The sequence below is a fragment of the Eucalyptus grandis genome, chromosome 11 (genome assembly GCF_016545825.1).
Source record: "Eucalyptus grandis isolate ANBG69807.140 chromosome 11, ASM1654582v1, whole genome shotgun sequence".
In the NCBI taxonomy this organism is placed as follows: Eukaryota; Viridiplantae; Streptophyta; class Magnoliopsida; order Myrtales; family Myrtaceae; genus Eucalyptus; species Eucalyptus grandis.
Window position 1 is genome coordinate 36,730,633 of NC_052622.1, and position 14,004 is coordinate 36,744,636.

At 37.6% G+C, this 14,004-nt stretch overlaps 1 protein-coding gene across 1 annotated transcript; it reads right to left on the minus strand.

Annotated features, from left to right (window-relative positions):
• Positions 1–12,719: 12,719 nt before the first annotated feature.
• Positions 12,720–13,285, minus strand: LOC120285962 (ankyrin repeat-containing protein At5g02620-like). Its single transcript, XM_039305314.1, has 2 exons — positions 13,193–13,285; positions 12,720–13,112 (listed from the first exon to the last, which is right to left on the minus strand). The coding sequence occupies exons 1-2, from the start codon at positions 13,283–13,285 to the stop codon at positions 12,720–12,722; spliced, it is 486 nt and encodes a 161-aa protein (XP_039161248.1).
• Between the last annotated feature and the right edge of the window lie 719 nt (positions 13,286–14,004).

Genomic DNA, 14,004 nt, shown 5'->3' on the forward strand with positions numbered 1-14,004 from the left:
GTTTGGCCAAGGAAGACGAAGCCCCTTTTCTTTTTTTCTTTTTTTTCACTTTTTTTTTCTCTCTTACCTCACTTTTCACTTTTTTCTTTTTTGTGCTTTTTTTTTTTACGGAAAAGGAACCCCCCTTGCTCCCCACCGTACGCGCCTCCTTTTATACACCAAAAAATTGTATCTCTGTGGTATATTTCATTGCCAACTTTGCTCGTGCAAAATACTATTGAATATATCATCCCACCACCCGCAATATTTTTTTGTGTTTTTTCCAATATTTCATTCGAGAATTTCCTTTCCGTCAAAAATACATCCCTCGGTGTATATTGCCTAAATATATGAAAATCCCAACAAAACATGTGAAAAATTTTGCACTCGTTGTCGGCCTAATAAAATAAACAAAAATGTTCCTAAACTATATGCCATGTGATTTTTTATTTTGGTAAAAATTAACCCTAAAAATTATGCAAAAATTTAGGTGTCAACATCTTAAAAGAATGAAAACATATGTACTAGTACTTTGTTGATTTTGAATTCCGCAACGAAATATCTTTCATCAAATGTTATATTTTGATTTTTCTTTATTTTATTCTCTCATCTTTTCTCCTTTTGGGGGGAATGTTCAGTCGAAGGAACCCATTCTTTTTCCCTCACCTATGTTTTCTTTCTCCCTCTCTCTACCGAGACACCCACTTTTTTTCTCCCCTGTTCTCTCTTCGTTCCACCAAAACCCGACCCAATCTCCACCCCTCATAGCCTAGTACCTCCATTCAGCAGCAGAGTCATCGCTGCCCCGTCCCATTCGGAGCTCCCGCCGCTGGTCGCGAAGACCTGACTCGCCCGATGCTTCCTCCCTCTTCTACCGGTGAAAAATCTAGGCTAGTGGGGCTGTGATTAGTGTCTTGGGTTCACGAAATGGCTGTGTCTAGTTGTGCTTGTAAGAATCGGGGTAGATTTTGAGGTTGGGTGTGAGAAATTTGAAAAGCAAAGCTCTGTTTAGGAGCTAAAATTGGGGGACTTGAAGTTCTATCCCTTTGCATTAGACTAATGAAATCTTTTGGTTGCTGGATGAGGTGCTGTCGCACGTTATCTAGAGGATTTTCCTCTCCTTCGGTTCTATTTCGATTCAGCTTCACCAATGGTGTGCTTTTTGCAAGTTGTCTGTTGGATTAATGACCAGTATGGTGGTAGAAACTTTGCAAGAAAGCTGAGATACATTGTTTTGCTTGGTAAAATGCCATGCATATTGTGAACATTTGCTTTGTACCGAGTTGTGGAATATTTCTTTGTAGGTAAAGACCTACTATGATTATTTTTAGATGCTGAGGAAGAGTCTTGAGGTGTTATAAAAGAGATTGGTAGAGAAATTTGCAGTTTGGTTGAACTAGAAACAGAAGAAAACAGTATAAGATGTTTCTGTTTTAGAGAAATATAGATGAAAAGCCTTTGTTTTGTGTCGCTTTGATTTATAATGGTGAAGATAAGGAAAATAACAAGTTTATTTAAGATAACATCCATTAGATTAAGTTCGACTTCTAGTTATCGCAAAAATGATAGAAAAATGTATAGGCGAGAGTACTACTCTTTGAAACAGGAAGCTGTATTGTAGGAGACAACAAGACCTTTGATGATTCCACGAATTTTCTGTAATTATCTATAAAGAATTAAACCTCAAACCCTTAATGAAAGTTGTAGAAAAATCTTTAGGAATAACATGTTAAAATTTGAGAACAAACGGACAAGTTTTGGTAAGTAAAACGATTTTCTTTTGTAGATACTAAATATGAAAGTTACTGCAAAACTTTGGAAAGAAGACAGCAAATTACAGCTCTTAATACATTGAGATATAAACTTAAGTTTCTTCATGGAAAGTGTTAATCTATGTCTCTTCTATAACATACTGAAATTTCGTAACATTTCGATAACGTTAGGTATACTTTTTATGTCTGTGATTGAAACTGCTCATTTTAGTCCATAGACTGCTTTGATCCAAGAATATGAAATAGTTGTTGTGTCTCCTGTACTTGATCCTCATGAACATATGGAGTCTAGTGTCTTAGTAGCCTTTACCTAATTCTGTCCAGGTTAATAGATTCTGAGTTCTTGTAAGAAAAGGTTGGACTCTTACCTTGTCGCCTCTAATGAGGGTTCTTGTATACCTTGTAGTAATTAGTAATGCATGTTTAGACCTTGATGAGATTGTTAATGTACGAGAGTTGTTGGTGTTGCAACAAGGTGGAATTATGAATGTGTGGTTGGCTAAAGAGCCAATGTGAGACCCCGGCTGTTGAGATGCCTGGAGAGGGATGAAAAGAAGTGATGGTATTCTCTTCAGAGGTCTGAGAAGGGTTGAACAGTTTCTCAAGGGACCTCGTGATGCCAAGTTGGGTGCGAGGGGTTCAAGGTGAAGTGTCGTCTTCCCTTGGATGATTGTGGACCTCGTGATGCCAGGTTGGGTGCGAGGGGTTCAGGGTGAAGTTTAGTCTTCCCCTGGGTGATTGTGGACCTCGTGATACCAGGTTGGGTGCGAGGGGTTCGAGGTGGAGTGTCATCTCCCCTTGGGTTATTGTTGTAGCTAGACTCCTGTGAATTTAGTAAATTGACAACTTATTTACTTATTTGTTGTGCTATTGACCAAACCCAACTTAGGATTAATTGCCCACTTGCTGAGTTTTTATTTTAAAAACTCACACTTGTTTATTGTGTCTTTTCTTCAGAGTAGGAGGTGGCCAAAGAATGCTCGACGTGTGGGAGAATTTTGTTTTTGGTTGTCTAATAGTATGTACATACTCGACGGGAGACAAGATATTTAGTGTTAGTGGTTTCTAGTGTTTTTTTTTTTTTTTTGTAGAAATCCCCCTGTTAACCTCATCTCCCTATGTGTACGAAAACAAAGTTTTATGATAATTAGAGCCGAATGCAGTTCAGTTTCTTATGATTCAGCTTGACTGAAATTTATTTTATAATTCATGAAATTAAAGCAAGTCATGTGACTTGATCTGAGATCCCAAGTGCTACATGACTTCTTAAAAACATTCATTTGAATGTCATAACTTTAGTTAGAATTTTTAGAAAATGTTCACTACTAGTGCCATGCTACGTCGGATTTTTGGCACATAAGGTGAACGATTTTTAAAATGGTCATGGCACTCGAATGAACGTTTTATTAGAATTTATGACACCCAGGTGATTGCCAAAAAGTTATAACATTCAAATGAATGTTTTTTTTTTAAGTCACGGTACTTAAGTAATTGTGAAAAGAATTATGCCACTGAGATAAGCGTCATACAAAAGTTAAGACACTTAAGATATTCTTTTTCCTAAAATTATAGGTAATAAGATTTACTCCAACAAATATAAATTCAAGATAAATTCTTTGGAGTGGTATCAATCACGTGACAAGTAAATCTATTAGCTATGACAAAATCTGTACACGGGAAAGTCCTGGGGAGAAGAGGATACACTCATGGCTAATTTGATTGTTCATTTAATATCAAACATCAATTGTGTGCGGCAAAAAAGGGGAAAATGTAAATAACAAGCATCTCGGTAGAAAAAAGATATATTTAAAGAGACATATATTCTGAAGAATCCTCAATGGCAGATTCGCAATTTCTCTATGCAGGCAAGGAGACGTAATTGAGTCGATGAAGCAGCGCAAGCTTCACCTAGCACGCATACTCGTTACTCGAAGCACGACTCAAATTTGACCAAGCATTAAAAATTCTGCTCAAATTCAACTCCAATAGAAAATCAAAAAATTTGAGCTCCACTCGACTTGAATAGATATGTATTAAATATCGTATTTATTGTGATCCTAATGGTTAGTGGCGCCAAGAATCCGATCCTCAAGGATTTATAGAATTGTCGTAAGATTTAATACCTGATAAAGAAAAAGGAGGAGGAACCGGATTCCAAAATGAAGAGCTGGAGAAAAGGAGTACCGGAGAAGAATTTGAAATAACCCCTTAAAATTATCAAAATCAAAGCACATTCTGCTAGAATAAATGTTATGCTGTGCAATTTCAGGGATGATATCATCAGTTAACAGACCAAAGTTTTTTTCTTTGTCATATCTAGAGCTTGCCACCGATTATCCGCTTCACTTAGATATACTTCGCCATCGAACAAGAATCATGTTGTGCAGAAAAAAAGATCTGGACCTTCAAAATATGAGGCATAAAATATATATTGTTAATCGATTTATTCGATTCCATATACAAATCAGATAAATGGAAATGTTGGTCTTTTTTAATGGCCAGCGAGGATTATCGATTATATTTAACCTTATGTTTATGCGGTGATCATCAGTGCGTTTCAACTTTTGACGAATGATGCAATTGGGGTTGCGTTCGATGGACTCCAAGGTCATACTCCGTTGGAACTTGGATCTAGCTGCCTAGCTGGTGTTCACAGGCGTGACTTCAGTGGTCAATGGATAGGTTCAGTCTAACCACCCAGACACAGACAAAGTTCTACTTTTCTCGTATGAGAGGGGCTATCAAACATTAAATAATAGCTTGATTTTTTCCAATTATTGTAAGCCCATGGCCGGGTCAACTTCTAATAGAGTGGTCCAGGTTATTGAGATGGGCCTTTAAGGTTAATCCCACGCACCTATTGTTTCTTGGGCTAGGGTAAATCAGTAGGTTTTGTGGAGAGTGCAAACCATTTGGCCCGTGATTTGAAATTCAGTCATGGATTGCAATGTACTTCCTAGAAAACTTGATCAAATTTAAGTTATATGAGGAGTATGGTACCACGAATCTCTCCTGTTGTTGCCCCGTGTCCAATCAAAGGAGACCAACGAAGGACAACCTTAGGATTTGTGATTTATTCACCATAACTTGATCCCAAGGGATTAATCCATTGATTCAAAACGAAATTTTATATCAACTCGTTTCTAGCACATTCGGAATGTCAATGCACACGACTCAATTGGACCCAAAGTTGTGTGCACAAACCACACTAGCTTTAGGCCATAATTTATTAGTGCCGCAAGAATGCAATTTGATGCTTGGAGTGTGTGGTGGGGTGTTTTTTTCTTTTTCTTTTTTTTGGGGGGGCGCTTAACAAAGGCAAGCCAAAAGCAACACAAAACGTCCACGTGTATTATCTGTGTATGCATACATTGAAACCAAGATAGTGAAATAAGACCTACTTTGCCTCGAGTTCACGTCGGATTTGGCAAGAACTCAATGAATTGACCTTTCTTGATGGTCCCCCCTAAAGTTCTCCCCTTTCACTAATTCGATCTTTCTCTCACTGATGTTCTTCAATTAATCAAGACTTATCCTTTGCTATAACAATCGAAACATCATCATTTTGCCATAAATTTTCCTTTTTGTTCTCGGCGAAAATGATATAACAAAAGAGACAAGGCGTATAAATGTTGTTTTGTTTTTTTTGCGGAGCATGTGTTAGTTATTGCAGACAAACATATGGAGCAATGGTCCACCATATATTGCGGGGAATTGGGTATTAGAGTATGGTGCTTTGATGTGGCCAGTCTACATCCACGTGTGATAAATTCATAATAAAATGCCAAAATGGGGCTAGGTGAAAATGCGTAATTTAACCCTTTTTCATTCTATTGCTGAGACATCAGAAGCTATATATGCAATACCTGAGATGATATTCAAAGGGATTTATTCATTTGAAAATTCAATATGATATTGTCAACTTAATAAGAAAATATTAATAAGTAAAAATTTTAGAAATTTGGCATTCCTCAAAAGTTAATATGAAGAGATTTTTTTTTTTTCCAATGGTACATGAAAAAATTTCCTGTAATTGACCATGACAATACCACCTATAAGAATCACGGAGAGATTTTGAAATGCTTTAGGATCACATCACATATGCGTTCATCCAAATTAAGCGTTATTGATCATCTTGTTTTTTCTTTCAAATTAGTGTGCATGGTTTGAGTGGATTGATTTGCAACCATCATGTTTAATATGTATGATCAATTATAGCTTGCACTGATAGGCTAGAACCTAAGTATATCCCCAACCAAAATTCAAAGTAACAATTGGGTAAACTAAACTATGTTAGTGTGAAATTTAACATTTTTTGGGTTAATTGAGTTAATCAGTTTTTTTTTCTAATAACCACACACTCTAAGCTTTTGAGTGGCTTGGTTAAAAAATATAAAATATTTTCCCAAGTCATCATTATTGGAGAATGAAGATTTGTCTGGCCTGTTGGCGCTAATTATAATTGTCCTTTTAAACTTCTCAACAAAAAAACAGTAAAATTGCCAATCTTTTTTTCTTGGTTCACATGCCCCGTTAGCATCTCACCTTACATTTTTGCGGCCAACGTGAGGATCTCGTGTGATCACCACCACATCATCACTTTGAATGGGACCGTTATCCCATACTACTCTCCCCTCACTTGCCTGTAAATAGCTTGTGAGAAGGAGTCCCCCCGGGATGGTCTATTCAGGGGGGAGCAGTTTAAGGACCTGCTCAGGTCCGATTAGAGTCATAATAATATAAAGCATCTTTCTTTTTTAAAGCCGACACAGCATGAGCTAAGACATTAAATTAATCTTAAAAACTAGGGCTTGTGGGATCCATTAAATCATCCTATCTTTTCACCATCTCGCCCCACCTTCCTTTTGATATAAACCCATTTTTCTATTCGGTCATATTATAATTATGTAATCTTAGATACTTATTTAAAAAGTCCTAATTTTATTATATAGTGACCAGTTTAGGTCATAACTTTTTAATTGTGCTAATTTAATCATAAATATTTATATAATTTGTCAATATAGTCATTTTAACCAATTTTGACCAAAAATCACTAATTAATTTTTAAAATTTTTCTAAATTTTTTATGATTTCCTCTTTTTCTCATTGTTTCCTTTTTTTTCCCTTGTTCTTTTCATTTTGCCTATGACCAATACTTGGCCATGGCTAGTAACCTACCACAAGCTTAGGTACCCTAGCTTGCACAATGTGTGGCTGACAAGAGCCATGATGCCCTCACTTAGCAAGGGTGTTGTAGCCCTTGTCCCATCTAGAATGGCCGACCATCCCCCATGCAAGTCCAGCCCTTGCTTGTGGCCAATCATCGGCCACAAGCCAAAAAAAAAGGGGGAAAAAGGAAAAATTCACAACAAGTTAAAAAAAAAAATCCAAATATTATGCACATTAGCGCCACTTGGCCACATAGGATGGTTGACTAGATCGCCATGTTAGCAATTTTTGGCCAAAAATTGCTGAATGACTATGCTAAGAAATTGTCAAAAGGTTTGGGACTTAAGTGACATAATTACAAGATTTAGTAATGAATTCACTACCATACAATATGTTTAAAACTTTTTGGATAATTTTCCTATATAATTGATTTTCGAGTTGCTTATTTATATATAAAGATAAAATTCATATACCCTAAGGGACACTTTTTGAGAAAATAAAGTCTAAAAGTGGAAGGATATTTCCTCGGGCACTTGATGCTGAAATTTATAGCAAAGGTCATATGAATTAACTAAATATATATTTCAATTATAACTTATTGATTCCTTACATCATTAATTGAAATGGTGCGAGTATTCGTTTGAAAGACGGTCCTTTTCAACCTTAATAAAATTTAAAAGAAAAAAAAAAGCTTTGAAAGGTTTATATTTGTGGAACTAAATATCCAAGTCCATCATGCATTGAAAAGTAGAAACTAGGGGAAAGTACACTAGAAATGTCAAAAGTTGTGTACGACGGTCACTTTGATACCAAAAGTTTATTTTGGATCACTTAAGTGCTAAAAAGTTTGAAAAACAATTATTTAAGTACTAATGCCAATTTGATTGACAGAAAATCCAGCACTTTTTTTATTAATTTTAAAGCCGACGTGGCTCAACGGAGAGTACAGTTAGTATGCAAACAACAAAATGATGCCATTTGGCGCTTTTCCCTTAAGTAAAAACCTTAAATCCCCAAATTGAAAGAGAACTGGAAGTTCAAAACACTAATCGGCCAATTTGAGTACCTACTTCGATTTTCCCTCAAAATTATCAGTTTGATTTTATAAATAGAGGGCAGAAGCTTCAGCAGTGGCTCACATTCGTTCCAAAAAAGTGAATTAAATAGTGAGTGTTACTGTCATTGCGGATTATCAAGTTTGAGAAGAACATCTTAAACTTGGTTAAATCCTCGAAGAAGATTCCATGGGTGCGATAGGTACAGAGAAGGCTCAAAGTACAAATATTTCAAATGGGTTGACGCGAAATTCTCCGGTCGAGCAACAAAGGTGATTTTGGAGCTACTTGAAGACCATTTGAAGAAGGACGTTTCAAGGCTGAAAATTGAAAGAAACTTTTATTGAGCATTGATTGTGTTATTGTTCTCTTGTATAGTCTATTCAAATGTGAAGTGAGTAATGAGAAGAAATTTGTATTTCTACCATAGTCGAAGATGTGGAATATATACTTGTATCGAGTTATTTATATGTAAAGTGTGTTATTGATTTGCCGCAAATTTTGTATGGAACAAGATTTTTTGTTGCAATCTATAGTGAATATGTAAGGTTGGAGTTGAAATTCATTGATTGTGAGCACTCAAAGGATTTTTTTTTTTTACTTAGTTGTGTATTGTTAATATTGGTTTGTTTTGCTTAGTTTTCGCTTCAGATGTAATGGTTTACTGCATTTTTTGTTTGGTAATAGTTTGTTGGTTTGCTATAACTATTACTACAAGCCATGACAAAATTAAGGGGTGGTAACAAATTCACGATTAACTATTCCAGTCTCATAAGTTCTAATTTACTGTACGATGAATGATTAAATAGAATAGTCAAAATTTAGGTATCAACATTGTATAAATCATGTGTCACAGAAATCTATGAGATATGATAATAAATGTACATGGGAAAGTCTTTGGGAGAAGAGAATACGCTGACAGCTAATTTGATTGTTCATTAAAATACCAAGCATCACATATGTGGCAAACAAGGGGGGCAAAGCACCGAATAACAAGCATCTCGATAGCAAAGAATATTATAAGGGACACACACAAAAAAGAATCCAAAAAGGCTGCTTCACAATTTATGTAGTCGATATAGTATGCAGCTCAAGGTTGACTTGACATGCATACTTGGTACCTAAAACATGACTCAAATGTGATCAAGCATTAAAAATCATACTCGATTTCAACTGGAATGGAAAACTGAAAATTTTGAACTCGACTCAACGTGAATAGATAACAATGAAATTATAAATGAGTCCAACCATGAGTTTAAAAAGCTTGACTATTTTTACATGCACTTGACAGCATACATTAAATTTTAGTATAAATATGGCTGATGTTACACTTCAAAAGTCTCTAAACATGAGTAAACACTATGATAGTCACATTTCACACATAGTAACAAGTGCAAACAAAGATGTCCTTCTCCAATAATAGCATAGATCATTTCCAAAGCTTCAAGGGACGGTAGAGGCGAGTTCAAAAGGTGGATTCCACCATTTCAACATATAAGGGAAGCTGTAGGATTGCGAACAAAATGATGGGGATGGCAGCCAATAATGTAATTGGGATGTAAATCCACTTCAATCGTTCACTCAAGACAATCGTAAGAGCAGAGCCAAATGCCACCAGCATAAAAGCCAATGAGAGGAAGAGAAAAGTGAGGCCCAATATCATTGTCACGCCCCGATCCTCGGGCACGCACACATCCTTCTCTCTTGGTCGATTTTATAATGCGATATCTCAGGACTAGTATCGCCGACCCTTTCATTTATTAAGCACATGCGGAAGCAGTTAAAATCCCCAAACAATAAAACGATGGGATAGAAAAGCAAGGCCATATTTTTCATATTAAAACTTATAACCAAACTTTTATACAAAACACAAATCACTTCATAACTATTCACTTCAAAAGGAATTCTCAAAAGAAGATAGACTCTCAGTCCATCCGGGTCGTACTCAAGATCCCCTTCGGAATTATCTTCTTCTTCCAAAAATCATTTTCCTCAAGTTCGCCTTCGAGTTCTCCTTCTCAGACTCCTCCTCCTCAGTTCCTCAACGAAATCCTGAAATGTTTTCCCCAAACTAGGATGAGACTACGTCTCAGCGAGTTCTACTCCACTAAGCCCGATTAGTAAACCATTATACTACAGGCTGCCTAAACACGCACAGAGCAGAGGACTTACCTTGACCTCAGATCCCACCTGCAAGTCAGTACAATTCATAATAGGCACCCAAGCAATCATAACACAGATCGAAGCATCGATCAAATCGACATAGTCGATTATATGCCAACAAGACCTCTCACGGTCATTTCCAATCAGTCAATCAATTCACAACATCAAATCAAAGCAATGATCACTCGACCACGTCGATTACATGTCAGCCTGACCATTTCCCGGTCATTCAAGCTATTGATATTCAGACTCAATTAACAAAACCAATCACCGAGCCACGTGCATTCTCCGAGGTAATGCATTACTTTACCGAGCCCACGTGCCCTTTAAAATGCCATTTTGAATCAGCGAGCCCACGTGCATTCTCCGAGGCGATGCATCAAGTCACCGAGCCCACGTGTCTCTTCAAGATGCCAAATGTACTCATTGAGACCACGTGCATTCTCCGAGGTAATGCATCAAATTACCGAGCCCACGTGTCTCTTTTAGATGCCAAAGGTACTTATTGAGACCACGTGCATTCTCTGAGGTATTGCATCAAATTACCGAGCCCACGTGTCTCTTTTAGGATGCCACACTTAATCACCGAGCCACATGCACGTCACCGAGCCATGTGCATTCTCCGAGGTGATATATCTAATCATCAAGCTCCGTGCATTCTCCAAGGCGACGTACTAATCATCGAGCCACGTGCGTTCTCCGCAGCGATATACCAAATCACCGAGCCACGTGCATTCTCCGAGATGATGTACGATTCACCGAGCCACGTGCCTTTCATGATGATTCATCCCATTTCTAAAGTAATTATCCACAATTAAATCAATTCAGCACAAATTAAAGCTCAATTAAATAAACGGACTGCGCCACGACGATCAGCACGAGATTTTGGTCGTCGGCCATCTCAATCTTAATTTCCAAAAATAATTAATTAATTAATTAATTAATTTCGAAAATTAATTAAAAATATAAAAATTCCATTTAGCTCAAAATAAGGCCCAATTAAATAAACGGACTTCACCACAGTCATCAGCATATTATTCCGGTCACGGGCCATCTCAATTGAATTTTCGGAAAATAAATAAATAAATAATTAATTTCGAGAATTAAAAATTAATTATAAAAATTCCAATTTAGCTCAAATTGGTGCTCAGTTAAATAAACGGACTTCACCACAGTCATCAACATAAAATTCCGGTTCCGAACCATCTCAGTTAAATTTTCGGAAAATAAATAATTATTTAATTTAATTCCGAAAATTAATATTTAAATACTAAAAATTCCACTTAGGCCCGAAAAGCCTAATTGAAGCCCACTAAGGGTCAGGAAAAATCTCGAGGCACTTCCAATAATTAGTAGACCACGTCTACTTGATAATTGCACAATCAATTTATCTAAATCGCATCACAATTGATTAATAATTGCTAATTTATTCTAATCTAACAACCTAAACACAATTAATTAAAACTAAACCAACCTTAAGCATAATTAGCCAACTAATCTAGGATTAGTGAGATTACTCACCAAATCGCGCGCAAATCAGATCAATCCGACGGGGGCGACGCGAGGAACAACAAACTCCAAAGCACGGCTCGGGTTCGGGGCCCGGAAACGGCCCAAAACAGCCCACGAGCCGGCTGGAAACCCACTCGCGGGTTTGCTGGATCAGCTGCAAAACAGAGAGAAAGAGAGAGGGTTGGGGGCAGCAAGAGGTCGGGAGAGCGGGTAGAGCTCCGGTGAGGCCGGACGGCGGCTCCGGTGGCCTGCTCAGCCACTCACGGTGGCTGAACAGAGGCCGAACGGACGCTGGATCGCGCGGGGGAAGGGCGGCAGCGAGCGACGGACGAGCGAGGCGGAGCGCACGGGCGCGGGCTCGGGCGTGTGGTGCGGCAGCGGGATGAGCGGCGATGGAGTAGCGACGGCGAGCTGTGGCTTCTGGTCTTCGGTGTTCCGCTTCTGCTCGAACAGTGAGGGAGAGAGAGCGTCGAGCGTGAGAGAGAAAAAGAGATAAGAGAGAGAAGAGAAGAGAGAGAGAAGATAAGGGTTTGGGAGTTTGACTAGTCAAAAGGGAGAAGAGAAAGCCAATTTGAATTTGGCAAGAGTGTTCGGTGGGGGAGGGGAAATCGCACGAGAGAAAAGAGGGAAGGAGAGAGAGAGAGAAAGAAAAGAAGAGAAAAGGGAGAGAGAGAAAAGAATTTAAATAATAACATTATTCCTATTTTTCTTTTCTCTTTCCCTTTCTATTTTCTTTTGATCTTCGATTTTTCCTCTGATAATTTTTTTCTTGAAATTTCGGACTCGTCAATAAATTGACGAACGATGAGACAAGGTCCTAAAAATGAATTATGACGCACTTAAAATTCGATTCCCGAAATCGAGTTCAATTTCGTGGTTAAAAATCGATCAGACGTGATTTTAGTCCAATCCAACAAATTGAGTAGCTTTTAGGGATTTTCTTGCAGATACATCCCTTAACGGCTTCACCCAATAAGTTAGTTAACTCGTGAGTGATCAGCTCAGAGAAAAAGGACCGTAAACACGTTGACGAAATGCCCATTTCACTTTATCGAAACGGGGTCGAATTTCAGAATGTCACAATCATTTTTCTTGGTAGTGAGTAGAGGAAATCTTTGATCGCATAGCGCGAAGTTAGAATGGCCAAGAACATCAATGTGGCAGTGACAGAGGAGAAGAGAGCAAGAGCATTTGCAACTATGAATACCATGAATGAACCCTTGTTCAGAAATATTGGGATCCCCTTACTACTGTCGTTGCATCCAGGCACCGTAAAAGTTGCAGCAAAAGCTACCGTAATAATTAGAGTTGCAACAAGGCTACAAGATGATGATGTATCCTTCATCCATTGCCCTGCATCTTTGAGCAATTCTTTGTGCTGTTCTACAAACTTTTTCCAGTATGACTTTCTATTTTCTTTATATTTCAGCCATTTAGAAGAAAAGCTGCTAACTTCCAATGCCTTCAAAAAAAAAAGGACACCTATCAATGTAAACATCAATAAAGAGCACAAAAGGGGGTAAACAAATGAGGATCACTCACTTGAAACCATTGAAGTTCTCTCTGCATAAGAAAAGCCGCTCCAGAAACATCAGGGGACTCACATCTCGAAGACCATTTGGTTATAGCCTCCATCAGGTCAAACTTCATGTAATTATTGTTAGCGAAATATCGTGTTGGGTTGTTTTCGTTCACCAGTCTAAACAACTCAATATGCCGTCCCTCCACAACTTTTATGATCAGTTCTTTTGCGAAATTGGTATCCCACATCAACTCCGGAAATTTTTTAAGACATAAATCCACAATTTCAAAGACTCCGCGAGAGGCAGCATCAAGGACAACGCCTGAAGTCAATATATACTCAAGTATTTCGGGAGAACTTGTACCATTCTTTATCTCGTCAAGAGCATCATTTGCAAACTCAAGCGAGTAATAGTGCTTCAACTTCGATTCTCCACATCTTTTGATGAAAGGTGCTGCACGTAACATCAGAGAAGCAAATTTTCCAATGATGAAGAATCCAAAGGTTAAAGAAGCTTTCACATTTGCACTATATTCTTATGTATATTTAGTAGCTCAGAGAAAAAAAATATTAATTGAGAAAATAAACTTGATATGGCTTGGCAATCAAAATGCGGGCATCAGAACAGATAGATCTATTGATGAACACGCACAATGTCATATGAGAAAAAAAGTATTCCTTTTTTTCTTTTTTTTTGGGAAAAAGGGATAGATTCAGCGAGGATCGATAGATAGAGTTTCCATTGAATATTTTTGTAGATTCACCTAATGGATATATGTAGTTCAAACGTTGAATTAAATTGATTAGAATCAAATCTTATCGTAATGTACGA

Coding starts and splice junctions, on each gene's coding strand:
- LOC120285962 (XM_039305314.1), bottom strand. CDS start 13,285: ATGGAGGCTATAACCAAATGGTCTTCGAGATGTGAGTCCCCTGATGTT. Junction 13,113..13,192: donor GAGAACTTCAATGGTTTCAA/GTGAGTGATCCT, acceptor TTTTTTTTGAAG/GCATTGGAAGTTAGCAGCTT.